Source organism: Pagrus major, chromosome 8 (assembly GCF_040436345.1).
Source record: "Pagrus major chromosome 8, Pma_NU_1.0".
Taxonomy (NCBI): domain Eukaryota; kingdom Metazoa; phylum Chordata; class Actinopteri; order Spariformes; family Sparidae; genus Pagrus; species Pagrus major.
The window spans coordinates 25831614-25846286 of record NC_133222.1 but is presented as its reverse complement, the minus strand read 5'-3'; the positions used below and the strand labels follow the sequence as shown (position 1 = coordinate 25846286).

The 14673-nt window shown below is 38.8% G+C and overlaps 1 protein-coding gene across 2 annotated transcripts in view; it reads left to right on the top strand.

Annotated features, from left to right (window-relative positions):
- Window positions 1-14673, top strand: part of zfpm1 (zinc finger protein, FOG family member 1) — a 122378-nt gene that overhangs the window by 42746 nt on the left and 64959 nt on the right. For both annotated transcript variants that reach the window (XM_073471902.1, XM_073471901.1), the window contains exon 2: window positions 10178-10324. In XM_073471902.1, coding sequence (XP_073328003.1) covers window positions 10178-10324 — 147 coding nt within the window. The remainder of the gene's footprint in view (window positions 1-10177; window positions 10325-14673) is intronic.

The window sequence follows — 14673 nt, the reverse complement described above, 5'->3', positions numbered from 1 at the left end:
CAATAAATAAAACATCAGAATGAGAAGGCATCAGATTTTACAGAAGTACAGATGTAAGGAGATAGTTAAACAGAGGAGAGCAATGATCCTGCAGAGCCCAGGGTTTGACGATCCAGATCCGTCAATATGTGAGACAGCGGGAGCCAGGAGAGAGAGATGTTCCCAAGGGCCCGTGGTCCATCAGAAAGGAGCCTGAATGACCAACATCTTAGTTTAATCTGAATTTAGGAGCAGGAAGTTTTCTGACATCCATTTTGGATGTACTTTTTCCAGTTTTAAATAGAGTATTGCCATTTCATTCGCCACTATACCACTGAAGCGTCTCATATGTTTCTTGCATACTGTGCAGAGTGGAGAAACCTGGTGATGTGTTGGATCAAGTCTTTCCTCTGGTATTCTATTTCACAACCGTTTCTTCTCTGGCAGTACTTCAGACGCACTCAGCCCAACAGACTGTCTTTCATGTTCCTCAAGGACGCCTCACTCCCACATACATCACAGAGGAACAGCAGTCTACAGTTTGAATACAGTGAAAATGAGTGGTGTGTTCCTCTGAAAATCTAATGAAAAGTGCACATGTGTGTATTATGATAAGAACAGAAGAGAACGACTCGTAGTCTTTAAAGGAAAACTAACAACTTTCAAGTCCGGGACGTAAATCTGATCAAACTTTTAATTTTTCCATTTCCCATGTAATGTTATACCAAATGTATGCAGTGTGATTAGTCAAATGCAGTATAATTACATCTTGCCACTTGTGGATCATAACATTTAAAGGTGGAAGCTTCAGGAGAGCTTTTGGCAAGACCATGCTGGAAAAATCCCTGGGATGGCAAACAGAACGAAGACCCTGTCAGATCCCTCTCTGTTTAAAAGCATTATTTAAAGAAAGAAAGAAAAGTATTAAGGTACTAAAGCATTAAGACTTGAGAAGACTTTTACAAGTCTTGTGGTTCATGGTTGGTGCTCTATCCTTACCCAGGGCATTATTCAGATTTTTTTTATGGAACACAAACAACCCTCAAAAAATAAAACTACTACTACCAAAGATCAGAATCCCCTGTATTAGTATCAGGAATGAGGTACTCATGGCTGTTTTTTATACGAACCAACTGCAAACGATTAATCGCACATTTTTTATCTGTTCTAAATGTACCTTAAATATATTTTAATATATTTTTCACATTTTTAACACTCTTATCAAAATGGGAGTGGACAAATCTGCTTGCTTTATGCAAATGTATGTTTATTATTATTGCAACAATCCAAAACAATGACAAATACTGTCCAGAATATTCTCCAGAATAACCTCAAAGGTGCTGCATGCTCCAAAAATATGCTGAAAGCATAACATGGCAGACTCAAGCCCAACAAGCAACAACAGATGGAATAAACTACACGCTTGGAACGTTTTTTTTTATCGGTTATCAGTTTAAGCAGCCAGGCTAATATACAGTATTTGACAATATTTAGGGATGCACTGATCCAGTGCACTGGATTGGTATCTATCTTGTAAATGGATCAAGTATTGGCCATGAAGTGACTGATCGGTATTACATGCTGTAGAGTTTTTCAGTGTTTCCAATCAGTTACTTTCAGTCAGTCACTGTGGGCTGCCAGTACAGAAATGACAATTATATGTTTAAGATTATTTAGAAACATTGACTGTATTACACTGGTTGTCCTGCAGATTGCAGATTTCAAAAGAAGAAAAAGAAGAAAATTGGTCAATAGATTTTCAGGTTTTGTTACCTGGTCTTTTCAAGGATTAGAAATAAAATGATGTTTTAATTTCAAGTAAAACACACTAGCATATTGTCATTTTTTAAGAATTTGAGAATATTGTAAATACTTGTTAGCACTCCACGTGTGTTGATCCACCACTGAAAATAGTCTCACAAATGTCCCTCTGTTTGAGGGACATTTGAACATTTGAATTGTAAAAAACTGGAGTGACCAAATGTTATAGGAAGTTACTGAGCCTTTTGGGAAAACTACTCTTTGAAGAATTGTGTCTTCAGTAGCCAGGGGGCTTAGCTGAGAGTCATAGACAGGGTGGGGAATCAGAAAGTATGTAGAGATAGACTACCACTTTATTTTGTTTTTTGACAATAAGATGTAGAAAACAAACAAACAATTGGTATTGGTAACATTTCAGCAGTAGTTCCAACAGATTGCATGTTTTTTGCTACTAAATAAAAGGAACACCTTTCACCAGCACAGAATACTTTGACAAAAGTGTGTGTGTCTGGTCAACTGTATGTGTGAGTGTGTACAGTATTCATGGGGCTGCAGCTGTAACATGGTGGGACTGCTATCAGGTCTGAAGCAACACGGTGTTCCAACATGGAAAGCAGCAGCAGGGAGATTTATTTCAGTGGACGGTCTGCTGAATAGTCCTCCTGAGAGGCGCTGGACTATCAGATAGGCCTGCTGTGAAGAGGCTGCTGATCCTCTCCTCCAGGGCTAGTTTTTCTCTCTGGGGGGCATGAAGGATACCTCGCCACTGGACCATCCATCATGGCCAGTGCTGATGCAAGGCACTGTGGCGCTAAAGTGGCGGTATCACTATCTGTCTACCTGCCCTCCTCATGCCCTAGAAGCAAATATCTCTTTAGAAGAGGAAGAGGGAAACTAATTGTTACCCCTGCATGGTGTCAAGTCTCTCTCTTTCTGTTTCGATTACATTCTAGCCCTCCATCTGCTGGCCAGCTCAATCACTGTCTATCTTTCCTTCTCTGTCTCTATGTCTCTCTACCAAGGTTCTGCCAGTGTCCCACCCCGCCGTCTCCCTAGGACCTTTATCAGGGAGACGGCTCTGCTCATTAAGGAGTTAATTTTCTCACTCCTATCTCTGATTAGTATAGTCAACCTAAAGCACTGTGAATTCTTTAAATTTTCTTTCTTATTATCAAAAAGGGAGAGGGAAGAAGAAAAGATGGAAATGGGGGATATTTAATCTGCTAAGCAGTCTTCCTGGGGAACTAGATTTCTCTCTCTCCCTCTTTTTTTTCTCTTCCCAGCAATGTAAAGAAATCTCAGTAAAAGCCGGCCCAGCTCAGTAATTCAGTTTTTAAAGCATGAGGATGGAGGGAAGGCGAAGGAGGGAGGTGGTGGTGGAGGAGGGGTGAGGGGGTGGCAGTGGTGGTGGTGGTGGTGGCAGGAGAGGGAGGGAAGAGAGAAGGAGAGAAAAAAAACGACTTGATGAAATTCCGCTATCAGCTCCGAACCAATATGCAAAATATCTCGCTGGAAATCAAATAGCTATTATGTTTTCATTTCCACGTCGGCGTATTTGCTTAATGAAGAGGAGACAGATCAGACCGGCAGAGAGAGTCTGCAGGAGCCGATAACCGCCAACGGCTCCCAGCTATCCGCACAGAGTGACGCTCCCAGTCACTACGCTTTTTCAGAGAAAAAAAAAGAAAAGGGGATGGAAGGGAGGGAGAGAAAGAGGGAGAGGGAGGGAAGGTGATGGAGTATAAGGGATAGAGAGAGAGCATGAGTGATATTGAAAGGGGACGGAGAAGAAGAAAGAGAGGTGGTGGTGGTGATGGCAGCGGTGGTGGTGGTGTTGTGGGAGGGGGATAAGAGGGGATGAGGAATGGAGAGATAATGATAGAAAGAGAGGAAGAAGCAAGAATATAAGGGAGGGACTGCAGGTTGGAATGGAAAGAGATGAAAGAGGAGACAGAGACTGAGAGAATTTATTTTTTTCATTGTACAGAGCTGAGAAAAAAGGGTCCTAAAAGTATGAAAATGCCTTGAATTCTATTTTAACTTAAAAGTTCAGTTTAAGAATGACTTTTAAAGGTCTTCGATATGTTGCAGTTTGTCAGTATGTAATGTTCAAAACGTCAACATGGTGGTTCATCCTGTTAAAACAAGCTGTACTGTTCTATGTTTACACTGTGTTCATGCATCTTCAGGCCTTTAATGTTTGGAGTCCTGCTGCATTCAGGTGCATCAGCTCAGTCCTTTATCATTACAGGGTAATCAGGCATTATCATTAGCCTTACAGTATGTTTTTACTGGTGCCTGTGATAGATATGTTTTGTTTTTTTCCTTTTATTTCTCCATATTTCTTTCTTTCATCAATTCATCCGTTTCTTCGCACTGTCATTTTCTATTTCTTGTGGCCATGGCAGCATTCCATGGCCACAGCAAACCTGCTGTGGCCATGGAATTACAATCTTCTTCTATGATGCATAAAAATGACCTGGGCCCTTCTTTGTGCTGTTGCTGTCATCACATTAAAACACTTCAACACAATATTTGGAGGTTTTATTATTTATCAGGTGACTGCTAGCTGAATTTGAATTGATGCTGTCAATTGCCAAATTTGTTGATATACAAATAATAATGTAGTTAAATATCTTATTTTTCAGGTATTCTCTACATATGTACAGCTTTCTTCATACACTCCTAATGCAGCACAGTGCTTAAACGAGAGGTGGAGTATAGTTGAAGATTCTTTCCCAGACACTGGCCTTCCACAGTGTGGTCCTACTTCTGCTCTGTCAAGTGAAATATGATCACACTGTCTCATTAGAATCAATTCAAGCCAAGTGCCTCCTATTGACAGGAGTTGATCAGTTGATCGTTCCTATATTATAAATGAATCATCAATCAAACTGCAACGGATTTATCATGATAAAGGTGGATGAAACTGACTGGACTCTGTGTTTTTCTTTTTCAAGAGAATTTGTTCAGTTCAAGCTTTCTTTCACATTTCCATGTATTTGACATGGATGTTTTCTGTTATTATTCTGTTGATTAGCAATGTTCTCAGTAAATCAGTCTGTTGTTTAGTCTTTAAAAAGACTGAAAACAGTGGAAAATGTCAATCAGTGTTTCTTAAAACCTCAGATAACGTCTTCAAAAGCCTTGTTTTGTCCACAACCCAAAGATATTCAGCGTACTGTCATAGGGGGGGAAAGATACCAGAAACTGGTCACGTTTAAGCAGCTTGAATCAAAGAATTTTGACTTTTTCTGTTAAAGAATTAGTTAAACTGATTAATCAATTATCAAAATTCTTGGTAAATAATTTTCAAAAATAACTTAATTTTTGCTGTTAAGCTATCATATATAATAGGGCTGCAGTTATTGATTACTTAATTGTCAATCAAGTCTTTTCTCCTCAATTAATCTTTTGGTCCATAAAATGTGAGATAATGGTGTAAAATGCCCACTGCAGCAAATCCTTATAATTGAGGGACTGGAACAAGGAAATATTCGGCTTGGTGTAAGTGACTAAAATGATTAATGCATTATCGAAATAGTAGATTCAATAGATTCAATTGATTGGATACTTGTGTTACCTCTAATATGAAACCCAAGTATAATGCAATGCAAAGTGAAAATAAATGTTAAATAACTTTTATCTCTTTTTATTTTTAACCAGGACAGTTTTAAGTTTCCACATCTTTCTCTGTCTCACAGTTGTAAGGTAGTAGTTCAGGGTTGCAGCGGTAATGGAAACAATCACTGCACACACAGTTCTTCTACAGGAGAAACGACCACCAGGCCCAGCTGCTCTGGGTGTTGGTTGTCACTTTTATTTTGAAAATCTACTGCAGGTCAACATTTCTGTATTATTGTTGGATTAATTGAACAGCAGATTAATAGAAGGTGTGCAAATAACAGTTTTGATCATTGATTAATTGTTCAAGTAATTTATTGAAAAACCTTGTCTCTGTTTACTATCACTCGGAATATCTTTGAGTTTAAATGGGTCTGACAAAGCAAGTCCTTTGTGGAGTCATGTTTGTGGTCCTGGAACTAATGGGTATGTTTCAGTATTTTCTGACACTTTATAGACAAATGGGTAACACTTTATGATGACCATCATTATTAAATGGTAAATGTATAGTTTATCAAACTTGAGTTAATAGTTAATTCACTGTTCACAAACAATTAAATGCTTCATTTATCAAGGAGTTATTTATTAAGAAAAGTTGAAACTGATGTTTATAAATCTTTACAATTGCTCAATAAATGGTTTATAAAGCATTTACTTGTTTGTCAACAGTGAATTAACTTTTAACTCAAGTTTAATTAATTATACATTTACCATTCATTAACGATGGTTATTATATTTGTTACCACAAATGATTTAGGGATAAATCAAGAAAATTGACACAATGAAAATGGTTAGTTACAGTGTGTGCTTCTGTGATATTAAGAATAATAAATAGACCTGTGTAGATCTGCTCAATCTGGGATTTAAAACAAAAGATGCCTCAGTGAATTATGACAGTTACTCCTTGTTGTTTCAGATTTTCAATAGAAACATACTGTATGTCCATTTGTCATTTGATTTTATGAGGATAATATGTATCTATATCAACCAAATCCCCATTTTGTAACTCCTGTTCTGATTTGATTCACATTGCAGGTTTTACTGAGACAAATTAGTTTTGTAACATCAGATGTTGCAAATGATTGACAGAGGTTGATCAACCTGCAGGCCTTAAAAGCTGAGCCTTACCCTCACACAGACAACCATTACGTGTCACCTGTCGCACCCCACTGCAATCTGGAAACTTTATCATCATCACATTAGATGTGAAGATGTGTGGAACAGTCAATAAGTCCCGGGGATTTCAGATCTGTCGAAAAAATCTATTGCTTTGCGTGAGTTTGTCATCCCCAGAGTAATCAATGTGTGGTCCAGATCCTAAAGGCTGAGGAGAAAAAGCTGATTTTTATTGAAGCTGAATATAATGGATCAATATCGTGGGCTGTGTGGATGGTTCTTATTGTGTGAGGGCTGATGGTAGGGAACGGTGGCCATGAAGCTGTGATAAGAGCCTATGTAGCACTGGAGAAATGTTTAAAGTGCAAAGTTGATTAAAAGTATTTCCTCAGTGGTGGGTAATTCTCCTCACTCTGATCAATAAGTGGTCCCTCTCCAATGCGTGACTCTGTGTCAGGTACCTTAGTTTCTCTCGAGAGCTGGCACATCCTCTTCTCCTTCCCATTCACTCCTCCTTTCTTTCTCTAAATATCCTCTTTTAATGCTTCTCTTCACAAGTCTGTGATTTTCTGATACAAGTGCCCACCCCCCACCCCCCCGCTTTCAGGTCTAATATATTTTTTGTGCGGCGGGTTATTAGCGTGAGAGCGGCAAGGCTTGCGTCTGTTTAATCAGGCTTGTTGAGCATGCAGGTTTGATGTGTGTTGTCTCTGTGTTTAATCAGCGAGCTGCTCGCTGCAGGTTTGATGTGGACGGAGAGTTAATAAAGCAGTATCTTTGGTGCCTTCATCAGCTGCAGCACTTTGTTCTGCCTCTCCTCGCGCCTCCAAGACAGACAGCTGCAGTCTCTGTGCTGGAGCTCAAGTGGTCCTGTACTTCCACATCTGTCTCGCCTCATCTGGGTGCTGGAGGTTTTCTTCAGTCAACATGGACTTGAATTTTATTTCAAGGCCAGCCATCTATCATCTATATATTAAGGTTTTCACAATATCAGAATTTTAAATTATATACAAGTATATATATACAAGTCTAAAACAATGATGCTCAATACCTTTTTTCGATACCCTAACAAAAAGAAAAAACAACACAAAATTATGTTTTTCATTACTTTAATGAACAACCTGCACACAGTGCTGGTACAGAATAAGTCACTGAAAACATACCAACACATTTGTGATGATGTGTTTTTACGTGTTCTCTGTCTATAAATGACTCCATAAAGGTTTGCGTATTGTAGAGAAAATCCATCACAGACATCCGTCTCTGCCCAAGAACTTAAGTTAAGCATTTCCTGAATTTAATCTCTCAGTATTTCAAGTGTTATTTGCCCGTGAAGTAAGTCGTGAAGTTTAGAAATTAAAGTAAATGTGGGCTTTAGGCTTTTTTCATGGACAAGATACTCCTTTAGTTCATAACCTAGAAAGTTCAGTGGTGCTGTTGGATAAGTCTCAACTTAATTGATGTCCCTCCTACAGAGATACACATGCGGGCTATGTCTTTTTATTATTTCTCCATCTCTTCAATAAGTTCAGTTCAATTTTCCTGTGGATATCACGCTGTAACAATTAATAAGGCTTTAACTTTTAAACTGGTAAATGAAGTAGAATGTGCTGCACTTATCACATGGGCCCCGCTATCCTTTCTGCCAACTATCCGCGAAAGGAAGAGAAGTGGAAAGAGAGAATATTTCTCCTTGGATAAAAGAGGGGAGAAAGTGGAGCTGAAACTTTTCCGCACCATTTGATGTCTGAAAGCAGTGATGCAGCGATTGATTCATTAAACCAGAGCTGTAATGAGGAAAGAAATCATAATTCAAACTTACATTTTAAACAGGAAATATAATTGGAATTTTATACAGAGAAGTCCCTTTGTACAATTATGATTAAAGGAAAATTAATTGTATGAAAATGTCCTTATAGATACAGAAAATTAGATCTAGCAAAGCTCAGGCGACATCATTCTAAAAATATTGTGTACAGGATCGATCGTTTCCTTCTCCTCTGCTCTTTTTTTTGTTAAGGTCCAAATCTAGCTGTGTTAATTTTATCTGAAATTAGAGTGAACCATGCAGGCGTGGAAGTTGAAATTAGCCTAAAGATGTTTCATTTACAAAGACAGAAACACTTTGTCAGCCGACGATTGTTTCCCAGCATTATCTCTGCCTGCTTTTAATTGCTTTGGAAGTGAAATTAACAGAATTAGAAAAATTGCCTCTCCCTTTTTCTACAAGCTTCTTTATTATGGGTATTGTTGTGTGCTTTGTATAGATTATAGACTCCTTTTGTTCCAGTATTGTAAATATATACGCCCCCAGTCACGGCTTTAGCTCCGAAACAATCCCTCGGTTCGTTCAACACAACCTAATGAAAATTAATTTACAACCTGTCTGGATTGGGGGTGAAAGGCGGGAAAGAAAACTGTTTTTCTCTCAGTATCAATTTCACTCTGATTTAGTTATTTAAAAACAATGTGCCCACCCTCCTTGACTTTCCAATACATCATTATTATGTATTTGAGTTGTTTTCTCCCTCGGCGGTCTGTGCCATATTAACCATTTCTGCTTCCCTCTAGCACTAATCCTCTTAAAAGAAATGGTAGCCTGAATTAATAAATCTATCATGGTATCCTCCCAGGAACTAAGAATGAAGGATGTCATCCGATTTAGATGAACATAATAGAAAGTGCCTTTTATAATCAGCAAGCCATGAAACACTTATAACTATAACTCATTCTTTAGATACAGAAAACAGCCAGTAAATATGACAGTGTATTCCAAGATTCAGAGCTCTTAATGCACCATTAAAGCAGCCTGCTGTATTCATCTTATAGGAGTGTTATTAATGAAGCAATTTAAAAAGTCACATTAAAGCCATATTAACTGACTCCATTTTTTGGGGATGTAATCTTCAAACAGGCTAAAATAGATCAAAAGTACTGTATAATTACTATGGTCAGCAGGGATTACGAAACTGTAATTGATACAGATCAGCCCTACACTAATCACTCTTTTAGCTACAATTTTAGGTATACTGTAATTTGGCTTTAAGGTCCCCCTTGGCTTCGTGCTATTAATCTTCTGGATTAGACCGTTCAGCGTGTCCAATTCTTGAAACCTTTTTTTGAATGAGTCCAGTTAAAAAATGGATCAGAGTGTTTAGGGTATTTTCCTCCCTTCTACAGTGCACACAATCATAAGTAGCTTGTTTAACAATCTCACTTCCTTTTATTTTTCACCTCCTCTGCACCACTCTGTTTAGACTCGAGGCCCACAGGAAGATGATTAAACTCAAATCCGTCTCCTTCTGCAGACCTGAAGTGTAATATTGTTCTGTGATGGTGTCAGAGACAGAGTCGTTGAGACTTCTGTACTTTATGGAGGCCGATTTTTGGCAATTCTCTTAGTATTCATGTGTGTGATGTGTTGAGACCACCTGATCAAGTTGGTTTATTTAAACAAAAAAAAGGCCATTTGGCTCTAATCAGCTATTGTCTACTTTAATGAACCCTGTTTTTCCTAATACTGTTTAATAAATGTATTAATCGATTATAAATATAATATCAATAAAAATCATTATAAATATAAATATTCTTCCTTTTTATTTTTTCTTTATTAATATGTCATTGGAATCTAAGTTATCCTCAAGGTAGCAGAATACAGTAGCTCTTACTGATATAAGTACACCTCTTCCTCCTGCAGGTTCCCTTGGCGATCTCGACGGCGGTGAGGAAAACACACCGGACAACCTCAGCCTATCAGGAGAGGATGGAGGAGCCTCAGACCCAGATGATTCAGCAGAAGGTGACAGTTCCAGCCCCCTGCCATACACGCCACTGTACAATGAAGGTGAGAAGAGGAAGAATGCCAGAATTAGTATTTAGATTTAGATTTAGATTCCTAGAGTCAAAAATGTAACTCCAACAGAAAATGTAAAGACAGAAATCAATTTGAAAAAGAATCTAAATAACGAAATAAGGGATAGTTGTAGGCCTACAGTCTGTTCCTGAAGGTCGATGTTTTAATATATTTAATATGTCTTTTCCTGTAGATGTGTTTTGCACGGTCTCAAATTAAAACCCGCCAAACAACAAATGCAAGTCGATTTTTGTTTGGCAAGTAAATCTTAAAGGGCTTTATCTTTATTTATCCAAACAGTCATGTAATAAGAAACTACACTGAGTCTGCACCGCATTTTGGTGTCATTAATGTTTGCACTGCTTCTGTCCTCTCTGCTGTCAGTCTGTGTTGTATTTTCACACACAGTGCAGGGAAAAGGCTTCATGGTGCATTCGGGTGCACCTAACAAACTCAAACATCTATATCCCAGTGCCACAAACGAAAAGAAGAGTCTGTTTTTTTTCCATATTTTCCTTTGTTGGAATATATAGGCCTATGTCTGCCATTAGGTTCTTGTTCTTTGACTACAGCATTGTTAGCATCGATGCTAACTCCATAACAATATAATATTTCTGAATAATGCTCTGGGTTAAATGGTTCCTTGTACAATTTACAGCATTGGTTCTTGCTGAATCTCTTTCATATCTAAGCAAACCCTTATAGTAGAAATATCCCTAACCGAATCAAATCGAATCAGGACCCTCTGAATTGGAATTAATTGATTAATTACCACTGGCAATATCCAGCATTTGTTTAAAACTGGTTCAGCAAAAAAAGATAACTACTTCTACAATGTGACTGCTGACTGGGAAATGGGATACTCCACTACTTAAAGCTTTTACATTTTACACTAAACGTGATTTCCCAACCATTCATTAAATTATTGATTATTCTACCTAGTATTCTCTTGATTAATCAATTCATCATTTGGTCTATGAAATGTCACATCATTACTTTTCTTCTAATGTGTGACATATAGTCCGAGACCCAAAAATAACTGGTTTACCATGAAAAAAAAAACAGAGCAGGATCCAGTGAGTTTTTGGCATTTTACTTCAAATTCACTTTGATTATTATCATTGAAAAATTATCGCTAGTTATTATTTTCTTTATATCAATCAACTAACCATTCATCTCTGTTTGTGGCATGGTCTGTAGTCTTGATGCAGAAGTAGAGTGAAGAAATACATTTAGTTGAATTTACTGTGCTAATTTAATGAGAGCTACAGTGTGTCACCAAGCTTCATGCAGCAGCCATTTCCCAAGGAAAATGATAAATGATTGTTTGCTGTATCCCTTTCTAAATTTTCTGTGCACTTATACTCCACAGATCTTTACTGAGAACAGTTTTCACTGGAACTACTTATACCAGGGGAATGGTCCCTATGAGAAATGTTTTTGGTTGGGGGGTAAACTGACCAAATATGACCCAGTAACATCTGCTCACTCTCACGCTTTTATAAAAAAATCGGGAAAACGTCAAAATGGTTCTCCACCCTTTTTTTTGTTGTTTTAGTTTTATTACACTTTATCACAGTGATTATAATGGCAGCCATGCACTGACAACATGCAACACTAAGCACCTCTAGCTAAATGAATGTGGCAGTATTACTAGTGTTATTACCAGATTTATCTCCTCATCAAGACTTGAAGTCTTTCTTTCATCGACTGATGTCTTCCTGTTATCAGTCGGGAGATATTTAACGTTACCCAGAGACACCTAAAAAACACTGAGGAGCCATTATGAGGTTGCAGCCTTCCACATGTATCGCTCTTTTGATCTCCATTGTGTCTAAAGGAATAAAAGAAATAGAAATTCTGCGGGTTCAATCTTGGCTCCAGTGAATCTGCTCCCTCATGCACCTCTTATCCCAAGCCTCCCCCTTGTACCGTGTGATAGCAGAGTTTTCAGTCATATTCTTTTGACTTATTCAAGATTTCACTAGCTGTGTTTTTTTAATCTCAAAAATTCCTGCTCTTGTGAAATTTTGGGGCTGGAAGTGATAAGAGTCTGTTGGTTGGCTTGGTTTGATAAACCCATGGAAATTCTGTCAGGTGCTAATCGAGACGAGATTAGAGATTAGCTATAGTGTGTGTGTGTGTGTGTGTGTGTGTGTGTGTGTGTGTGTGTGTGTGTGTGTGTGTGTGTGTGTGTGTGAGGGTGTGTGACTGTGTGTGTGTGGTGTGTGTGCTTGAGGTGAGGACTAGGTTACGTGTGTATTAGATTGTATAAGAAGAAGAAGATGAGAAAACTCAGGCAGACTGACCACCCCAGCACACAGACACACCCCTCCCCATCACGCTGTTGATTTACTCCTCTCTCTCCCTCTAGCCCCATTCACACTGCCTTTTCAAGGCGTGAATCTTGCGCTGATATTCGTCCTCGCCGTCTGTGTGAAAATTACAGAGGCGGAATGGGGGTACAGTTTTGTTCCGCCTCTGATCCGCCAGTGGAGGTAGTAACAGAGCCACAACAGAGGCGAGACGACATATGTGTTTAAGGGTAAGCCAGCAGCGTGGGACAGGACTGTGACAGTCTGATGACATTCACAGTCTGACAACAAAGAAATGTCCCACACTTCAACCCACAAAGCAAAGTTGCAAAACCAAACAAAAGTAATATTGTAGCAGCTAGTGTCTTTAGCATCTTATATGAGGAAAAAAATACATAATTTATATGTGGAAAAATGGCCGTCATCCTATCCTACTGACTCTTCGTCACACTTCCGCCTGAAAAACAGCTTCTGTTCCCGGCAGCAAAAGCCTGGTGGCTCCCGCAGTTGATGATTATGTGACCTGATTTCGAGCAAAAAACTTTAACTCACAATGTCTTTGTCGCCTTCCACTATTGCGTTGTTGTAGTTACTGTCTTTGGCAACTTATACAGAAAAAAAAGCAAATTTAAGTCACTGCGACCCAGTCAGCCCTCCTGACCGAGTCTTCATTGAACAACCCCCCCCCCCCTGGAAAACAGCATCACTCTCCCTCTACTCTCTCCTCTCCTCTCCCCTACTCTCCCCTCCCCTCCTCTCCCTTCCTCTCCCCTCTCCTCTCCTCGGGTTCCTCGGTGGCCCAGCGCTGCCATTATCAGTTCTCTGTAAATCTGCCATGTTTGACGAACCTGCTCTTTCAACCTGGGATCAATACCAGGTCTTTATCTGGCCAGCTCTGGCTAATAAAGGCAAGGCCTCTTATCCACCATCTGGAAGAGAGAGAGAGACACACACACACACACACACTCACACAGACAGACGCTGGCGATAACCGGTCTGATAACTTTAGCAAGAAAAACACATTCTACCAGTAACAGGACCCACTGACAGAGAGAGCCAGTGTATTAATGCTGATACAGTGGATTGACACACACATGCACACACAGACAACTTTATTGAGGAAGACTCGAACATCTGTTGAGTACGTCTCTCTCTGTTGTGGTGTATTTTTTTGCTCTGTCTTCTCAGAATTTCTTGACAGTTGCAGCGATGCACACAAACATGTGAAGGTCCTTTTTTTCATAACAAGGCAATCATACTTACATCACAGGAAACCTGATAAAATCCCCTTCTGGGCTGATTAGTGAGTATGTTACCTCCTGTTGACCTCTAATCGTTTGGACCAATCAGAATGATTTTTGCAAACCAACACTTTTTTTCCCTTTAGAATCTGATCAGTGGGGATAGAATTAGTGTGTGTGATGCATGAAGTGACAAATGACAGAGGTCATAATCTCTTCTGGTATCATCATGATGGACTGAGTGTTTGCAGTGGTGTTGAAATGATGAGTTGATTGGTCCATGTGTCAGTTTACAGAAAATTTTAAACAGAGCAACTGATAAAATAATGACTCAATGAAGAGCAACAAATATTTGCTATTGCTATTACAGCCTTTCCAGTGTGAACATTTTCAGTTTTTCTTTGTTTCATGCAGTGTTAATAATACCCAAAAGTCATATGAGTAAAAGTAAAGATATCATGAAATTGTACAGTACTTGAGTAAATGTACTTAGTTACATTCCATCACTGGTTCCTATATGGTCCGGTCTGAGCTCCCATTAAAGTAGTAAAATCGCACATCTGTGGGGGTCTCTAATACATACCAACCATTATTTTAATCACAAATAATGATTTCTTCAATGTAATGAGTATGTTTTCCAGCGGAACCAAGCGCCATATTCTCTCCTGAATTACAGTGACAATGACCATGTAAGTCTCTCTCTCTGAGGTGTGCGCTGTCATACCTTTTCATATTTAAATTAGAAAACTGTTAGTGTGATCTACTTGACACAATTGTTGCAAGA